At 42.3% G+C, this 19,619-nt stretch overlaps 1 protein-coding gene across 5 annotated transcripts in view; it reads left to right on the top strand.

The window, feature by feature from the left end:
- Positions 1-542: 542 nt before the first annotated feature.
- The window catches only part of LOC100305255 (adaptor-related protein complex 3, sigma 1 subunit), a 29,976-nt gene continuing 10,899 nt past the window's right edge, over positions 543-19,619 (top strand). For 2 of the 5 annotated variants that reach the window (XM_021619887.2, XM_021619888.2), the window contains exon 1: positions 549-947. In XM_021619887.2, coding sequence (XP_021475562.1) covers positions 879-947 — 69 coding nt within the window. In that variant the 5' untranslated portion in view covers positions 549-878. 5 annotated transcript variants of the gene reach the window in all.

Genomic DNA, 19,619 nt, shown 5'->3' with positions numbered 1-19,619 from the left:
CAAATGAAAAATAATATTCCTGGTTTTTGTGACACCCACCGTTTGGTGAGACTTAGGTTTTTCTCAGTTACGCCATTGGGTCTAAGTCTCATTGAGCTTTGACACATATTTTCTACCTGATATAAGGTCAGGTTTGTTTACAATGGCTATTCTGTGAGGGCCTGTTCCGAACTGTAGGTGCTAAGGATTCAGACATGTTGCAGCAGTGTGTAGAAGGGAGATCCCACGATGTGAGAAATGTGCAGGAGGGTATAGTCAGATGGAGTGTAAAGTTGTGATAGAGAAAGCACTGTGTGTCAACTTGGGGGTGCCCATGCATCTGGTGATCCGAAGTGCACTGTAAGAGAGACAGGTTGAGATTGCCAGAGTTTCGAGTGGGGCAGAATGTTTCCTATGCATAAGCAGTGAAAAGAATAAAGAATAAAGGATATCTACCCCCCCCCCCAATTTTAGTGCAGAAGAACTACAGGGGTTGTAAAATGTGCTATTCACACTCTGTAAAAGGCAGCAACATGCAAGTCTGCCGGAAAACTACACGAAGAAGAAGATCGCTAGGACTTTTCCGCCATTTTGGTAACACTATCCAGTGGTTTCAGATCTAGTAAAATGGGACATCTCCAGCTGTCTCAAGTGTCTTGAAAGAGGTGGTAGAGGTTGAGTTCTGACTGGTCAAATGAAACGTTTACCAGCGCAGTTTGACCCACCACGGCTGCTGTAGTTAGAAGAAGATTAATGGATTTTGACGTGGAGTATTTCCGCAAAAACTGGATTGAGAAACGACATGTAATTTAGCTGGTTGCCGTTTTAGCTAGCTAGATTGAAAAGGATTTTAGGGTCCCAGGTATACAATTTTTTCTCCCTTCATAAAACAGAACATCATGATTAAAGCCATACTAATATTCAACAACCATGGAAAACCTCGACTTTCTAAATTCTACGAGCATTACGTGAGTATGCGAGTGTTTCTAATCTACTAGCTAGTAACGGTTAATAGCAAGCAAATCTGTCACACAGTTAACGTTAAAATGATCTAGCTAGATAACGTTACATACTGTACGTTACGAATCCAGTAAAGTTCAAGAGTAACTAGCTAACTAACTACACTGGGACTCTCGTAACGTTACTTATACAAAAGCTTTGTTTGATGTGACATCATAGCTAGCTAACAATAGCTATTTCATTTTGGGCTGACAACTAGCTAACGTTAACTAGTTAGCTATGGCAATGTTGTTAGCTAAAACTTAGTTGTGCTAATTAACTATATCATTATTGAAAACAGCATTACTTGTTAGCTAACGGTACTAGTCATATTCTGAAACGGTGTAATTTGAGATCAGGGCCGGTTTCCCAAAACCAATTTAATTGAAAGTTCACCCATTTTGCCTTATTACATGTGATTGTAGTTGATCCCCCAAACTGATTTTTTTTTGCACTTTGTTTCTTTAGTCATCACTTGACATAGACTACAATGGATTATGAAAATGTGTCTAATGTTATATCACTCCAAACCAACTCATATTATACTGAACAATATAAACACTACATGCAACAGTTAACGATTTTATTGAGTTCATATAAGGAAATATAAGGCCCTACTCTAGGAATTCCACATGACTGGGCAGGGGTGAAGCCATGGCTGGGCCTGGGATGGCATAGGCCCACCCACTGGGGAGCCAGGCCCAGCCAATCAGAATTTGTTTTTCTCCACAAAAGGGCTTTATTACGGACAAATACCCCTCAGTTTCATAAGCTGTCCGGGTGTCTGGTTTAAGACAATCTTCAGGTAAAGAAGCCAGATGTGGAGGTCCTGGGCTGACGTTGTTAACACATGGTCTGCGGTTGAGGCCGGTTGGCCAAATTTCTAAAACAATGTTGGATGCAGTTTATCGTTGAGAAATTAACATTCAATTCTCTGGCAACAGCTCTGTTGAACTTTCCTGTAATCAGCATGCCAATCGCACGCTCCCTCAACTTGAGCCATCTGTGGCATCATTGTGTGACACAACTGCACATTTTAGTGGCCTTTTATTGTCCCCAGCACAAGGTGCACCTGTGTAATGATCATGCTGTTTAATCAGCTTCTTGATATGCCACACCTGTCAGGTGGATGGCTTATCCTGGCAAAAGAGAAATGCTCACTGAAAGGGATGTACAGAAATTTGTGCAAAACATTTGAGAGAAATAAGGTTTTTGTGCGTATGAAACATTTCTGGGGTATGTTATTTCACCTCATGAAACATGGGACCAACACTTTGACATATATTTTTGTTCTGTTTACAGTACCAGTCAAAAGTTTGGACACACCTACTCATTCAAGGGTTTTTCTTGATGATTACTATTTTTACATTGTAGAATAATAATGAAGACATCAAAAGTATGAAATAATAATAAATCTGAGTTTACATTGGCGCCTTACGTTCAGAAGTTCCAAAACATCCTTTGATTTTGCAGAGAACCACAATTTACAGGAATACTCATAATAAATATGGCTAAAAGATACAACTGTTATGCATGGAATTTTAGATGCACTTCTTCTTAATGCAACCGCTGTGTCAGATTTCAAAAAAACTTTACGGAAAAAGCAAACCATGCAATAATCTGAGTCGGCGCTCAGAGCCCAATCAAGACACAAATATAGCCGCCATATGATGCAGTCAACAAAAGTCATAAATAGCATTATAAATCTTCACTTACCTTTGCTGATCTTTGTCAGAATGCACTCCCACTTCCACAATAAATGTTTGTTTTGTTCGGTAATGTCCATCATTTATGTCCAAATAGTTACTTTTGTTAGTGCGTTTGGTAAACAAATCCAAAGTCACGAAGCGCGTTCACTAAAAGCAGATGAAATGTCAAAGTTCCGTAACAGTAGAAACATGTCAAACGATGTATTTAATCAAACTTTAGGATGTTTTTAACATATCTTCAATAACGTTCCAACCAGAGAATTCCATTGTCTTCAGTAGTGCGATGGAGCACAGCTCTCTCTCATGTGAACGCGCATGGTCAGCTCATGGCAGACCTTACTCATTCCCTTCTCCTTCGGCCCCACTTCACAGTAGAAGCATCAGACAAGGTTCTAAAGACTGTTGACATCTAGTGGAAGCCTTAGGAAGTGCAACATTACCAATACCCCACTGTATCTTCAATAGGAGCTCAGTTGAAAATCGACCAACCTCAGATTTCCCACTTCGTGGTTGGATTTTTTTCTCAGGTTTTTGCCTGCCGTACTCAGACATCATTCAAACAGTTTTAGAAACTTAATAATATGCATATTCTAGCATTCATGGCTTTGTAGCAAGCCGTTTACTCTGGGCATGCTTTTCATCCAGACGTGAAAATACTGCCCCCTTTTCCAAAGAAGTTAAATCACCCATTTGGCGAAGTAGGGTGTACTTCAATGATAAATTAACAGGTATCGCATTGATTATATGCATCGCAGGACAAGCTAGATAAACTAGTAATATCATCAACCATGTGTAGCTAACTAGTGATTGTTAAGATTGATTGTTTTTTGTAAGATAAGTTTAATGCTAGCTAGCACCTTACCTTGGCTCCTTGCTGCACTCGCATAACAGGTAGTCAGCCTGCCACGCAGTCTCCTTGTGGAGTGCAATGTAATCAGCCACAATCGGTGTCTGAAAATGCAGATTACCGATTGTTATGAAAACTTGAAATTGTCCCTAATTAATCGGCCATTCCGATGACTCGGTCGACCTCTAGTTTAAAGGGTGTTTGTGTGTGTCACCAGATATCAACCCAATTGAACCCTTGTGGGAGATACATTCTGGAGGGACGCCTGAGACCGCTTTTTCCACCACCAACAAAATACCAAATTATGGAATTTATCATGGAAGAATGGTGTATCATCAGTCCAATAGAGTTCCAGACACTTGTAGAATCTATGCCAAGACGCATTGAAGCTGTTCTGGCGGCACGTGGTGGCCCAACGGCCAATTAAGACACTTTGGTTTGAATCCCGAGCTGGCAAGATTGAAAAATCTACCATTCTGCTCTTTATCAAGGCAGTTAACCCCCATTAACAACTGCCCCCCGGGCGCTGATGACAACGATTAAGCCTGCACCTCTCTGATTCAGAGTTGGGTTAAATGCGGAAGACACAATTTGGTTGAATGCGTTCAGTTGTGCAACTGACTAGGTGTCAAGTGTCCCACAGGGATGCTGGCCCATGTTGACTCCAATTTCTCACATGATTGTGTCAAGTTGGCAGCATGTCGTTTGGGTGATGGACCATTCTTGATACACACGGGAAACTGTTGTGTGTGTGAAATGCACAAACCGTTGCGCCAGGCACCTACTGTACTACCATACCCCGTTCAAAGGCACTTAAATCTTTTGTCTTGCCCATTTACCCTCTGAATGGCACACATACACAATCCATGTCTGAATTGTCTCAAGACTTACAAATCCTTCTTTAACATGTCGCCTCCATACAATACTAAGGTAAGATTTGAATGGAGAATGCTGATTCAAGAGCAACACTGCCTTTCTTTTCATCCTATTAGTATCGACACATGCTCCAACAACGCACTTATTGAACCTTATCTCTGCGTGGTCATGCGTTTCCCAAAGCACATCTTTGGTTGTTGAAGGAAAGACGCATCGTTAAAACACTCGCCTAAAACCGTGACCTGACTATTTTGTTTGCGTGGCTATGTCATTGATCTTGGAATATAAAATATCAGACCTGAGCAGTATTGTACTTTCTAATAATTAAACATGTAACGTGGAAGGAATAGCTCAACAAGTCTAGCTACTGAACTAGGGCAGGTTTACCGGTCTCCTAACAGTCTCGAACATTACTTCTTGTTAATGTGTTCATTATGTCCTCAAGCGTACCTTATGCTTCCCAGTCTAAACAATTCACGCATACATTATGGATTTAACTTTAAATATATATATATAACTTTTGTTCATTTTGGTCTTCGGCAGGGATTCGGATCGTCACTAGTTGCCACAGTCATAAACCTTGCTTAAAAACCTTAAAAACCATAAACCTTGCTTAAAAAAAATTATTTTCTTACAATATGATTTTAACCTTAACCACACTCCTAACCTTAAAGACCAAAAAGCTGTTTTTGCACATTCCTTTTCTTGAGGCAAGTCGAAGTTCCTGTAGCCAAAGTCTACGCCCCTTCGTCGGTGATTGGTCAACAGTACTACTCCGAGTGGGAGTGGGAACATGCAGTGTGTGTCCTCATTCAAGGAGAGAGAACTAGTTTTCATTAGTGATGTGCAGTTTGCAATTTTAACGTCTTTGTACTGACTCAGTAGTTTGAGTGACTCGTTCATTTTAGTTATTCTTTTGACCTGCCGGCCACTGACCACATCAGGATTAATATGCGCTCATTCGGCTAAGCGGCACCGGAGAAGTGCTCTGACCAAATAGATCATGCTGCAGGCAGCAATAACATGGAGAAGAAAAATACATATTTTGAACTGGTAATTGATTGCATGGTGCAAGAAGGAATGCAATTAATTGATTATTGAATATTATGATAGACACCTTTTTTTAGAACCAAAACATACACGCAGTCTGTGCTCAACAAACTCGATTTGAGAGCGAATCGTTTGTGCTTCTTTCAAGCAATATTTAGCATATCACCCTTGAGCAATGCATTCAACCAAGAATCTTTCAAGAACTCGTCTAGTTGCGCCCACAACTAGACCTCCTTTCAAATGTATAAATAATATTGTATGCCTAGCAAGCAACAAATGTACATTTAAAGCATACATGTACAAGTCTTTGTCACAAAAGACAGCTCCAATGTTTATGGTGAAAGACAGGCTGGTAGAATTTTCAGTTCATCGTTCACCGGTAGGGGGTCCTGCGTCCTCTGGGCATTACTGACTAGTCAAAGATCAGATTAAGTAAAAAGAGCTGAAATTCCCATTACTGGTTTTCATGGCAATTTTTTTCACTTGAGAAATACTGCGCAAAACATCTTGGGTAGATGTACAATTGCATGAGTAAGGGCGTCCGCATGCTTCCCATCTGAAAGTTGGTGCATATATTATGATTAAGTTTTGGTCTTCTGCAAATGATTTCTTGACTTTTCGTTCATGTTTAATTTTTTACTGAGGAAAACCCAAGTTCGGTAGCTGAAGTCTACACCCCTTCGTCTGTGATTGGTCAAAAGGAGAGATTCTTCAATTAAGTATTTGCATTTATTATGGATCACCGCAGCAACTCATCCTGAGGCCCGGCAACATTAAGGCAGTTCTACAATTTTAAAAACATTACAGAATTCACAACACACTGTGTGCCCTCAGGCCCATACTCCACTACCACATCTACAACGCATAATCCATATTTACATAGGGCGCATGTTATCATGTTACTTCACAGTCCCCACTGTTCCAATTATTCATTACAAGATGTAGTTGAGGTTTAGGGTTTGTAAATTATTTGTCCCAAATAAAATGCTTTTAGTTTTGGAAATATTTAGGACTATCTTATTCCTTGCTACCCATTCCGAAACTAACTGCAGCTCTTTAAGTGTTGCAGTCATTTCAGTCGCTGTAGTAGCTGATGTGTTTAATGTTGAGACATCCATAGAGTTGAAGTCGGAAGTTTACATACACCTTCGCCAACAACATTTAAACTCAGTTTTTCACAATTCATGACATTTTAATCCTAGCAAAAATTCCCCGTCTTAGGTCAGTTAGGATCACCACTTTATTTTAAGAATGTGAAATGTTAGAATAATAGTATAGAGTGATTTTATTTCAGCTTTTATTTCTTTCATTACATTCCCAGTGGGTCAGAAGTTTACATACACTCAATTAGTATTTGGTAGCATTGCCTTTAAATTGTTTAACTTGGGTCAAACGTTTCGGGTAGCCTTCCACAAGCTTCCCACATAGATGAGATGAGATCCTCAGACCCCTTGTGAGACCATATGCTGGTACTGTTGGCCCTGGGCCCCTCCTAATACAAGACAATGCTAGACCTCATGTGGCTGGAGTGTGTCAGCAGTTCCTGCAAGAGGAAGGCATTGATGCTATGGACTGGCCCGCCCGTTCCCCAGACCTGAATCCAATTGAGCACATCTGGGACATCATGTCTCGCTCCATCCACCAACGCCACGTTGCACCACAGACTGTCCAGGAGTCGGCGGATGCTTTAGTCCAGGTCTGGGAGGAGATCCCTCAGGAGACCATCCGCCACCTCATCAGGAACATGCCCAGGCGTTGTAGGGAGGTCCTACAGGCACATGGAGGCCACACACACTACTGAGCCTCATTTTGACTTGTTTGAAGGACATTACATCAAAGTTGGATCAGCCTGTAGTGTGGTTTTCCACTTTAATTTTGAGTGTGACTCCAAATCCAGACCTCCATGGGTTGATACATTTCATTTCCATTGATAATTTTTGTGTGATTTTGTTGTCAGCACATTCAACTATGTAAAGAAACAAGTATTTAATAAGAATATTTCATTCATTCAGATCTAGCATGTGTTATTTTACTGTTCCCTTTATTTTTTTGATCAGTGTACAAACCTCAGATTTCCCATTTCCTGGTTGGATTTTTCTCAGGTTTTTGCCTGCCATATGAGTTCTGTTATACTCAGACATCATTCAAACAGTTTTAGAAACTTCAGAGTGTTTTCTATCCAATACTACTAATAATATGCATATATAAGCATCTGGGACATAGTAGAAGGCAGTTTACTCTGGGCACCTTATTCATCCAAGCTACTCAATACTGTCCCCCTGTCACCAAGAAGTTAACCTCTAGCGACTCCCGTCCCGTGTGCTGGAGCGTAATAATCGCCTGACACTAATTAGCATAACGCAACGGACATAAATATTCCTAGAAAATATTCCTATTCATGAAAATCACAAATTAAATATATTGAGACACAGCTTAGCCTTTTGTTAATCACCGTGTCATCTCAGATAAATAAAAAAAAATGCTTTACACAGCCAAAGCTAGACAAGAATTTGTGGAAGTTTATCGATAGCCTAGCATAGCATTTTGTCCAGCTAGCAGCAGGTAACTTGGTCACGGAAATCAGAAAAGCAATCAAATTAAATCGTTTACCTTTGATGAGCTTCGGATGTTTTCACTCACGAGACTCCCAGTTAGATAACCAATGTTCCTTTTTTCCCAAAATATTATTTTTGTAGGTGAAATAGCTCCGTTTGTTCTTCACGTTTGGCTGAGAAATCGCCCGGAAATTGCAGTCACAAAAACAGCGAAAAATATTCCAAATTAGCTCCATAATATCGACAGAAACATGGCAAACGTTGTTTATAATCAATCCTCAAGGTGTTTTTCAAATATCTATTCGATAATATATCCATCGGGACAATTTGTTTTTCAGTAGGACCGATTGGAGTAATGGCTACCTCTGTATTTTACGCGAGAATCTCTCTGGGAGCATCAGGTGACCACTTGCGCAATGTAGCCGCTTACGGGTATTCTTCAACATAAATGCGTAAAACTACGTCACAATGCTGTAGACACCTTCGGGAATATGGAGAAAGAGTAATCTGGTTGATAGCCCATTCACTGCTCAATAGGGACTCATTGGAACGCAGCGCTTTCAAAACATGAGGCATTTCCGGATTGGATTTTTCTCAGGCCTTCGCCTGCAACATCAGTTCTGTTATACTCACAGACAATATTTTTGCAGTTTTGGAAACTTTAGAGTGTTTTCTATCCTAAGCTGTTTTCTATCCTAATTATGCATATTCTAGCATCTTGTCCTGACAAAATATCCCGTTTTTTTTCCAAAAATGAAAATACTGCCCCCTAGTCACAAGAAATTTGTGGAGTGGTTGAAACACTTAGGTTGGAGTCATTAAAACTCGTTTATGTAAACTTCTGACTTCAAATGTACATAGACACACTGGCCTTACTCAAAGCATGTCGTTTAGTAAAAATTGAAAATAGCAAGGGGCCTAAAACAGCCATTTTTTAGCAGGGGGTGTAAAGTCATAACACAGGTTTTTCCAGCAGCAGACTATGATTAATAATGTCTAAAGCTGCACTGAAGTCTAACAAGCCTCCACCGCCCCTACAATCATTTTATCATAAATTTCTCTTTGGCAAATTAATTTTATTAGTCACATGCGCCGTACACAACAGGTGACTAATAAACAGGTAGACCTTACTTATGAGCCCCTAACCGACAGTGCAGTTTCAAAAAATAAGAATAAGAGAGAGAAGTAACAAGTAATTAAAGAGGAGCAGTAAAAAATAACAATCTATACGGGGGGTACCGGTACAGAGTCGATGTGCGGGGGCACCGGTTAGTTGAGGTAGTATGTACACGTAGGTATAGTTAAAGTGACTATGATGTTCAGGAGTCTTATGGCTTGGGTAGAATCTATTTAGAAGCCTCTTGGACCTAGACTTGGTGCTCAGGTACCGCTTGCTGTATGGTAGCAGAGAAAACAGTCTATGATTAGGGTGGCTGGAGTCTTTGACAATTTTCAGGGCCTACCTCTGACACCGCCTGGTATAGAGATCCTGGATGGCAGGAAGCTTGGCCCCAGTGATGTACTGGGGTGTTCACACTACCCTCTGTGGTGCCTTGCGGTTGGAGGCCGAGCAGTTGCCATACCATGCAGTTATGCAACCAATGCTCTCGATAATGCAGCTGTAGAACCTTTTGAGCATCTGAGGACCCATGCCAAATCTTTTCAGTCTCCTGAGGGGGAATAGGTTTTGTCGTGCCCGCTTCACGACTGTCATGGTGTGCTTGGACCATGTTAGTTTGTTGGTGATGTGGACACCAAGGAACTTGAAGCTCTCAACCTTCTCCGCTGCAGCCCCGTCGGTAAGAATGGGGGCATGCTCGGTCCTCTTTCTCCTGTAGTTCACAATCATCTCCTTTGTCTTGATCACTTTGAGGGAGAGGTTGTTGTCCTGGCACCACAGGGCCAGGTCTCTGACCACCTCTCTATAGGCTGTTTTGCTGTCGGTGATCAGGCCTTCCACTGTTGTCATGGAAAATGTAATGAGGGTGTTGGAGTCGTGTCTGGCCATTAAGTCATGAGTGAAGGGGGATTACATTAGGGGGCTGAGCACACACCTCTGAGGGGCCCCTGTGTTGAGGATCAGCGTGGTGGATGTGTTACCTTTCCTTACCACCTGAGGGCTGCCCGTCAGGAAGTCCAGGATCCAGTTGCAGAGGGAGGTGTTTAGTCCCAGGGTCCTTAGCTTATTGATGAGCTTTGAGGGCACTATGGTGTTGAACTCTGAGCTGTAGTCAATGAATAGCATTCTCACATAGGTGTTCCTTCTGTCCAGGTGGGAAAGGGCAGTGTGGAGTGCAATAGAGACTGCATCATCTGTGGATCTTTGGGGCGGTATGCAATTTGGAGTGGGTCTAGGCTTTCTGGGATGATGGTGTTGTGAGCCATGACCAGCCTTTCAAAGCACTTCATGGCTACAGATGTGAGTGCTACGGGTCGGTAGTCATTTAGGCAGGTTACCTTAGTGTTCTTGGGCACATACACTACGTTGGTCTGCTTAAAACATGTTGGTATTACAGACTCGAACAGGGAGATGTTGAAAAATGTCAGTGAAGACACTTGCTAGTTGGTCAGCGCATTCTTGCAGTACATGTCCTGGTAATCCAGCTCGCCCTGCGGCCTTGTGAATGTTGACCTGTTTAAAGGCTCTTACTCACGTTGGCTATGGAGAGCGTGATCACACACACTTCTGGTACAGCTGGTGCTATCATGCATGTTTCGGTTTCTGGTTGGGGTATGTATGGTCACTGTGGGGACGACTTCATCGATGCACTAATTGATGAAGCCAATGACAGATGTGGTGTACTCCTTAATGCCATTGATGGAATTCCGCAACGTATTCCAGTGTGTGCTAGCAAAACAGTCCTGTAGCTTAGCATCTGCTTCATCTGACCACTTTTCTATTGATCTAGTCACTGGTGCTTCCTGCTTTAATGTTTGCTTGTAAGCAGGAATCAGGAGGATAGAATTATGATCAGATTTGGCAGATGGAGGGTGAGGGAGAGCTTTTTATGCATTTCTGTGTGTGGAGTATAGGTGGTCTAGATTTTTCCCTCAGGTTACACTTTTAACATGTTGATAGAAATTAGGTAACACTGATTTAAGTTTCCCTGCATTAAAGTCCACGGCTACTAGCGCCTCTTGGCTGGCTTTTTCTTGTTTTCTTATGGTGGAATACAGCTCATTCAATGCTATCTTGGTGCCATCCTCTGACTGTGGTGGTATGTAAACAGCCACAAAGAATATAGATAAACTCTCTCTGTAGGTAATGTGGTCTGCAGCTTATCATGAGAAACTCTACCTCAGGCGAGCAATGGCTAGAGACTTCCTTAGATATCGTGCACCAGCTGTTGTTTACAAAAATACATAGACTGCCTCCCCTTGTCTTACCAGACGCCTCTGTTTTATCCTGCCGGTACGTCATATAACCAGTTTGTTGATTTTGTCGTCGTTCAGCCACGACTCCGTGAAGCATAAGATGTTTATTTTTAGTATCCCGTTGGTAGTTTAATCTTCTCAATAACTAATTTTATTGTCCAAAGATTACATGTTTGCGAGCAGAATTGAGGGGAGTGGGGGTTTATTCGATCGCCTCCTTCTCCTCAGAAGGCAGCCCGCCCTCCGGCCTCTCATTCTCCTGTTCCCGAGGGAGCCGTGTATCCTCGGGCTCGTCAGAGTCGTGAAAGAAGAAAAAGGATTCTGCTAGTCCTTTGTAATCACAGTCCTGATGTCGTCTAGAAGTTATTTTCAGTCATAAGAGACAGTAGCGGCAACATTATGTACAAAAATAGTAAAAAAATACAACGCAGATAAACTAACAAAAAAACTATCGGTTGGGGGCCGTAAAATGTCTGCCTTCTGCTCCGGCGCCATTTTACTTGGCAATCATCAGTCATTTGTGTAAGTGCTGTGCTTGTTGAGTGTCCTTCCCTATATGTGTGTTGAAATTCTGTTGTTAATTTGTTTACTGTGAAATGGTATTGTATCTGGTCAAACACTATTTTTTCCAATTGTTTACTTAGGGTTGGTATCAGGCTGATTGGTCGCCTATTTGAGCCTGTAAGGGGTCTTTACTATTCTTGGGTAGCGGAATGACTTTAGCTTCCCTCCAGGCTTGAGGGCACACACTTTCTAGTAGGCTTAAATTGAAGATGTGGTAATATTGTCCTCAGTAATTTTCCATCCAGATTGTCAGACCCCGGTGGCTTTTCATTGTTGAAAGATAACAATAATTTGTTCACCTCTTCCACACTGACTTTACGGAATTCAGAAGTACACTTCTTGTCTTTCATTATGTATGTGTGTGTATGTATATATGTGTGTGTGTGTGTGTGTGTGTGTATATATGACGTATTTGCCGAGGAAATGTATATACAGTGCCTTGCGAAAGTATTCGGCCCCCTTGAACTTTGCAACCTTTTGCCACATTTCAGGCTTCAAACATAAAGATATAAAACTGTATTTTTTTGTGAAGAATCAACAACAAGTGGGACACAATCATGAAGTGGAACGACATTTATTGGATATTTCAAACTTTTTTAACAAATCAAAAACCCCTTTACTTTCAGTGCAGCAAACTCTCTCCAGAAGTTCAGTGAGGATCTCTGAATGATCCAATGTTGACCTAAATGACTAATGATGATAAATACAATCCACCTGTGTGTAATCAAGTCTCCGTATAAATGCACCTGCACTGTGATAGTCTCAGAGGTCCGTTAAAAGCGCAGAGAGCATCATGAAGAACAAGGAACACACCAGGCAGGTCCGAGATACTGTTGTGAAGAAGTTTAAAGCCGGATTTGGATACAAAAAGATTTCCCAAGCTTTAAACATCCCAAGGAGCACTGTGCAAGCGATAATATTGAAATGGAAGGAGTATCAGACCACTGCAAATCTACCAAGACCTGGCCGTCCCTCTAAACTTTCAGCTCATACAAGGAGAAGACTGATCAGAGATGCAGCCAAGAGGCCCATGATCACTCTGGATGAACTGCAGAGATCTACAGCTGAGGTGGGAGACTCTGTCCATAGGACAACAATCAGTCGTATATTGCACAAATCTGGCCTTTATGGAAGAGTGGCAAGAAGAAAGCCATTTCTTAAAGATATCCATAAAAAGTGTTGTTTAAAGTTTGCCACAAGCCACCTGGGAGACACACCAAACATGTGGAAGAAGGTGCTCTGGTCAGATGAAACCAAAATTTAACTTTTTGGCAACAATGCAAAACGTTATGTTTGGCGTAAAAGCAACACAGCTCATCACCCTGAACACACCATCCCCACTGTCAAACATGGTGGTGGCAGCATCATGGTTTGGGCCTGCTTTTCTTCAGCAGGGACAGGGAAGATGGTTAAAATTGATGGGAAGATGGATGGAGCCAAATACAGGACCATTCTGGAAGAACCTGATGGAGTCTGCAAAAGACCCGAGACTGGGACGGAGATTTGTCTTCCAACAAAACAATGATCCAAAACATAAAGCAAAATCTACAATGGAATGGTTCAAAAATAAACATATCCAGGTGTTAGAATGGCCAAGTCAAAGTCCAGACCTGAATCCAATCGAGAATCTGTGGAAAGAACTGAAAACTGCTGTTCACAAATGCTCTCCATCCAACCTCACTGAGCTCGAGCTGTTTTGCAAGGAGGAATGGGAAAAAATGTCAGTCTCTCGATGTGCAAAACTGATAGAGACATACCCCAAGCGACTTACAGCTGTAATCGCAGCAAAAGGTGGCGCTACAAAGTTTTAACTTAAGGGGGCTGAATAATTTTGCACGCCCAATTTTTCAGTTTTTGATTTGTTCAAAAAGTTTGAAATATCCAATAAATGTTGTTCCACTTCATGATTGTGTCCCACTTGTTGTTGATTCTTCACAAAAAAATACAGTTTTATATCTTTATGTTTGAAGCCTGAAATGTGGCAAAAGGTCGCAAAGTTCAAGGGGGCCGAATACTTTCGCAAGGCACTGTATATACACACACACACTCCAATTTAGGCACTCCTCCTTCTCTCCAATCCTTACATCAATTATGGTTTGACAGGAAGAGGAAGTAATGGGGTAATAAACCATCATTTCTCCCTTAAGGGGATCTGACCTGACCTCAACCCTTAATTTACCTAATCCACACATGTCCATCCGTATCCCCTATAGCAATCCTGTGACTTCCTCCCGTCCACCCAACACATTTCAAAGCCACCTGGCTCCTACAGATAACCATTCAATTCTGATGTAAAAACCAGTCTCTTGGCTAGCAATGTTCCAAGTTTAACCCTGAATCCAACAGTCCCCCGCTTCGAACATTGTAACTCCAAACTGTTCAACATCACATACACTTGAAAATTACTTATAAATGAACAAACAATAATAATAATAATAATAAACATGAACAAAAAAATGAAACATGACTTAACATTCACTGTTAGGCTTATGGCCTCTGTTCTACCTGCACACTCTATTTCCATTCCATCACAACAGAATGCCATTCCAGCTGAAGCTGTTGGCTTCCTACACTTCAGCTGGAGCTGCTTTTAGTGTCTCCACTTTCTCCTTCTGGTTCCCAAGAGAGTGATAGCACAAGACTTGGAAAACAACAAAAAGGCACTTAAAACAACAGCATTAATAACGTGTTAAGATAGGCAGAATTATATATGCATGACAACCCAAAATTTGATAACATGACAATTCCCACTCCCTCTTAGCCTATGCCTTCAGGATACTTTTCTGCTGAGGTTGGCAAAAATGAAAGCCCTAAAAAGCCTCCTCGTGCTTTCTCCCAGTCTTCCCAGTCAGACTACAAGATCTAAGAGGTGTTCCCAAGCCATGTCATTCTCATTCTGCTCCCCATCTTCCTCCATAGCCACCCGATTATATACTTGCTGTAGCCTTATCAATTTGACCTCATCTTGAGGTAACTCAACACTGTGTAGTCGTTTTAATATCAATGCCCTCGGCACACGATATCACCAAAGTAACCCCTGCTATTACTAACACTGCTCCTGACACATCTCACAACACCCATCATTTGTGCCGTAGTCCAGTTCCATGCTGTTACTATAGCATCCTTCACTGCTACTACTCCTACAGCGACTGCTGGGAGAATAGCGATTGCCTGGAATCTGTCTCCTGCTCTTTGTGGTGGTTAATTTCTTTTACTATCAAATGAGGGGAGACAAACTTATCACACAACTCTGAGTTTTACTTAAACTAAGTCTAATCACTTTTTAATAAGGGAGCAGGTCAATACAACGCACACATATAAAGTGAATTGATTGAGTGCCCTACAATAATGATGGCTGGTCAATGAATCGCCCTCAGATGATTCGTTGAGAGCCCTGAGACAAAAGTACAACGGTCCTTTTTATAGCTAAAATTACACCCCTTTCAACCTACATGATGAACAGATGTATAGAATGGGTCACAAGGTTAAGATTTGTATGAAAGATACTTATAATTCACAGCAGACAGTATCTGCTGTAAAAGCAGTTCTCTCTCCCTGGTACCATATAGAACAGAAACATTAACTCAAGCACTTTAGATTTTATCACCCAAAAGACATTGTAAATCTCCTGTTAGTGTTATCTCCCAGAGGCCCATCCTCAGTAGAACACACACACAGATGAGTGATCTAACAACCCCTTTTTCTGTTGCATGAAACAACCATTTGATGCAATAATAGCAGTATAACATAATCTTGTAACTTCCACCGTATCTTTGATTATCTTCGCTTCACTTAGGACCGAACCTTTCAGATACTCCCTACCTGTCTCCCAGTTCATTCCCTGGTCCTTAGCCGCCAACATCTCCAATGACCTCATGTGTTCTGCTACAGTTGGTACCTGTGGATAGTACTTTCCTGTGCTCAAGTTAGGTACTCATCCCAAGGCCAATCTACACTCTACCCGTTTGTGAACACCCTTGTTACGGTGTAGACTTTGGGTCCCAACGGTTGATAAGCAGCCACCTTCTGACACTTTGCGTTTACCGTCACTTGGTCCCAATCTTCTGGGAGGTATGTCAAGTATTTACTATCTGTCAGAAATGGGGGAGAAATTAGTGGCGTTGGAAGAGTATCCAGCCGGACAGCATCCAGCCGAAAACTCTGAGTCACATGTTTCTTAAATCACACTCTGCAGGAGATGTGACGCTATTATTACAGGGATCTGTGGCTATTCTTTCAAGTGTTATGCCTTTTGTGACAAACTCAATACTAAAAGTTGACAACAGTGTATGAAATGACAACTGTCTCTACTACTTTCACCATGATCTGGGTATGTGTAACGTTCAATTAATCTTCATAATAGTCCCTATATTGTACACAACTAGCTGTCCTCCCTTTCCTACGAGCTATTTCCTGTAACAATATACATAGAGGAGTTATCGTTCCCCAGAGACACTAGTACCCACTTCCTTAATTTACTTGACACACAAACTTCCGCCCCAGTCATATTAAATTCTGCTCTCCCAATTCTGCTCTCCATTAATGCCTTGGTTTTGGGGACTCCATAGAATGCACTGATATCGGTCCTGCCAGAATTTGCAACTAACACTCTGTAGGTCTGACCCTTGACCCCTCCACCTACACTGATGGATGTTGGTCTTTGTCACTAGTTCTGCCCCTAAATGAGTCTATAAGTATGCTTTGATCTGCTCATATGCATCTTCTTCCCCCTTACACTTAACAGTAAGAGTAGTTTGGTTCCCATATTCCCCCCTTAGGATGTTGTCCAGAGTATAATTACCCCAACAAACTATCTTTCCCCAGGTTCGTGGTCTACTGGTGTCTAAAACTTTCCCTGACACTTCACTCCCCCAGTTGCTGTACTAAAGGGCATTACTGGTGAATAAAACCTAATTTTACGAGAGAGCACTTCTCCCCCCCCCCCCCCCCCCCCCCCCCTCACTATCCTTTGCTACTCCATCGTCAGCAATGCTATCAACCTCCTGAAATGTTTTGAGTTCTGGTAACATTAGTTAGTTATCGACTGAGCTTCAGCTGATCTAGAACCCTGGCACATGACTTCCATCTGTGGCAACAGAGAAAATCTAGTTTCGTTCTTTAAACTCTCAGTATTATTATGTTCCTTCCACACTCCTGTCTGTAATAAAACCACACCTCGTTCAGAACAATCTACGTCCAATGTACTAGTTCTGTTATCAAGTGGCTCCACCCATATCACCATACCTTTGATGAGTGACCTGTCTGGTATCCGTAGCGTTAGTACCGACTTTACCCCAATGCATTCTCGTGTCTACATATTCAGCAACCCATTCTATGCTAATAGATTGACTACCTTCTTTACATGGTTAAGTAACCATCAAAGCAACAGACACCAAAACTTCGGTTAAAATAGCTCCCAGACCCAACCCAACTGCTTGTCTACAGTTGACTCTTCCTCTCTCACTTTAGCTCCGCTTCAACTATCATGGCGACTTCTACCTCACCCATTATGCTGCGGGATATCGTTTCACGTGAGAAGTGTGAACCCACCGAGGAGAGGTTGTGGTCTTTACCGCTGCGGGTGCATGGTCCTGACCAACGCCGTCCCAGCACCCCCGCCTGGTGGATCTTGATGCACACTCGCTCTCCAGGAGTCAGCCTGTGCTCTCGGTTATCTCCTGGCGCCTGCTCCTCGTGTGCTGATTTCACCTGGGATGCAACACATGGGTCATTTTCTAACAGCAGGATAACATACATTTCCCCATTATTGCCAAATCCCTCATTTGTGACTTGACTAATAGCCCCCGGTAATCCCCGCCGCTTGCGGCCTATACGGGCAATGAAAAGCATGGGAGATTCCCAATGCCTTATACGTACCCCTTGTAGCACTTTAGAAGTGAAATGCGTTCCTTGATCAGAATCTAATGTCCGAAATAAGCCCCGTCTCGGTATCACTTCCCTTAACAAAGTTTGTGCCACAAAGTTCGCTGAAGCTGAGGAAGTTGCAAATACTTCTGTCCATCTTGAAAGTCTGTCCACCACCACCATGCATGGGTCTTCCCCCTGATCCGAAGGAGTGGCCCTATAAAGTCTATCTGCAATGATGTAAATGGTCCTTCCGGCAGGGGTTGCTGTCGGGTAGGAGTAGGCAATATTATGTTGTGCACATATCACACCTTTTAACCCAGTCCCGAAATGTTCCTAACACACCCTTTCCCCACCACGTCGTCTTGAACTGAGAGGACATACTCACAGCCGGTTGATGGGTTGGTCCATTATATATTCCAGGAAGAGTAACCTGTATCCCGCTTGGAGCCACGGGCCTTCCAGTGGTAGTGTTATACCACAACCCTTCGGTGTCTACTTGGCACCTGTATCCCGCTTGGAGCCACGGGCCAGCCAGTGGTAGCGTTATACCGACACCCTTCAGTGTCCCACATTTTTTTTTCTTGTTAGTTTGCTGCTGTAAATCTTTTAGACTTAAAATCCCAGCCTTCGTATTCACAATATTTACATGTGGTTCTTGAACACTTTCTCTCACCAAGGCTGCCGGCCGCCTTAGCCATTTTGTTTGCTCTACGATTACCTATGGTGATTTCATCTGTACGACTACTATGAGCTTCACATTTCACTACTAATTTACTGGGTAACTGACATGCTTCTAATAATGTCCCTACCTCCAGTCCATTTTTTTATTGGTGTTCTCTTCGCTGTTAACATGCGCCATTGTGACCACAATGTACCGACATCATGAACTACCACAAATGCATGTCGAGTCTGTGTATATTGTAATTCTCCCCTTCGGACAATCTACAGGCCTCGGCTAATGCTTGTAACTCTGTTGGCCAGCCTTCACCATTCCCCTTTCATCACACACCGCGTACCCTGTTACTCTCTTCCCTTCCGTGGTCGTGTAACTAGAGCCATCTGTATACAATACTTGTCCCGATTCCAATACTGTCTTGCAAATCAGGCCTAGGTTTTGGAGTAATTTGATCTGGGTCACATGTATGCGATTCACCCTCCCCAGGCAACGGCATTAACGATGCAGGATTCAAATGCACTGCTATGTAAAATGTTCCTGTCCGGCTGCCTTCAAGACGGTTTGCTGCTGCTCTTTTGACAGACGCAAAGACTTGTATGCCGGCATTTCCAGGTTCCAGTACCACCCAACACTCATTTTTCCTATGTCCGATAGCCCCACAAAAATAAAACAGGGCCATCGAACCCACTGTTAGTGACTTTCACTGTGGCAGCATTAACCACTTTTACAGCTGCAGAGTAAACTGAATTAGGCTCCACTCTCAACACTGCTTGTACTATTTCATCCCTATGAGAATGCTGGTCTTACTACCCTTGCGATAGCTGCTTTGATAACAGGTTTCAAACCTGCCATCAAAGCTGGTGTATCAATTCCTACATTTTGATCATATCTATCCCTCATTGTCAGGTTAGTACGTAACGCATCATCCATCCGATCCACATAATCGCATGTTTTCTGCACGAAACTATGCACAATATTGGCATGTTAGAAACTTTAACTCCCTACTACATCGCACAGTTCATGCTTGATCTGATTTATCTCTACAGAAACTGCACATCGAGCTCAGGAAAAAAACAGAATGAAAATGAATTCAAATAACTGACATAGGTCAAATAGTTGTT

The sequence above is a fragment of the Oncorhynchus mykiss genome, chromosome 11 (assembly GCF_013265735.2).
Source record: "Oncorhynchus mykiss isolate Arlee chromosome 11, USDA_OmykA_1.1, whole genome shotgun sequence".
Taxonomy (NCBI): Eukaryota; Metazoa; Chordata; class Actinopteri; order Salmoniformes; family Salmonidae; genus Oncorhynchus; species Oncorhynchus mykiss.
This window is presented reverse-complemented; position numbering and strand designations above follow the sequence as displayed.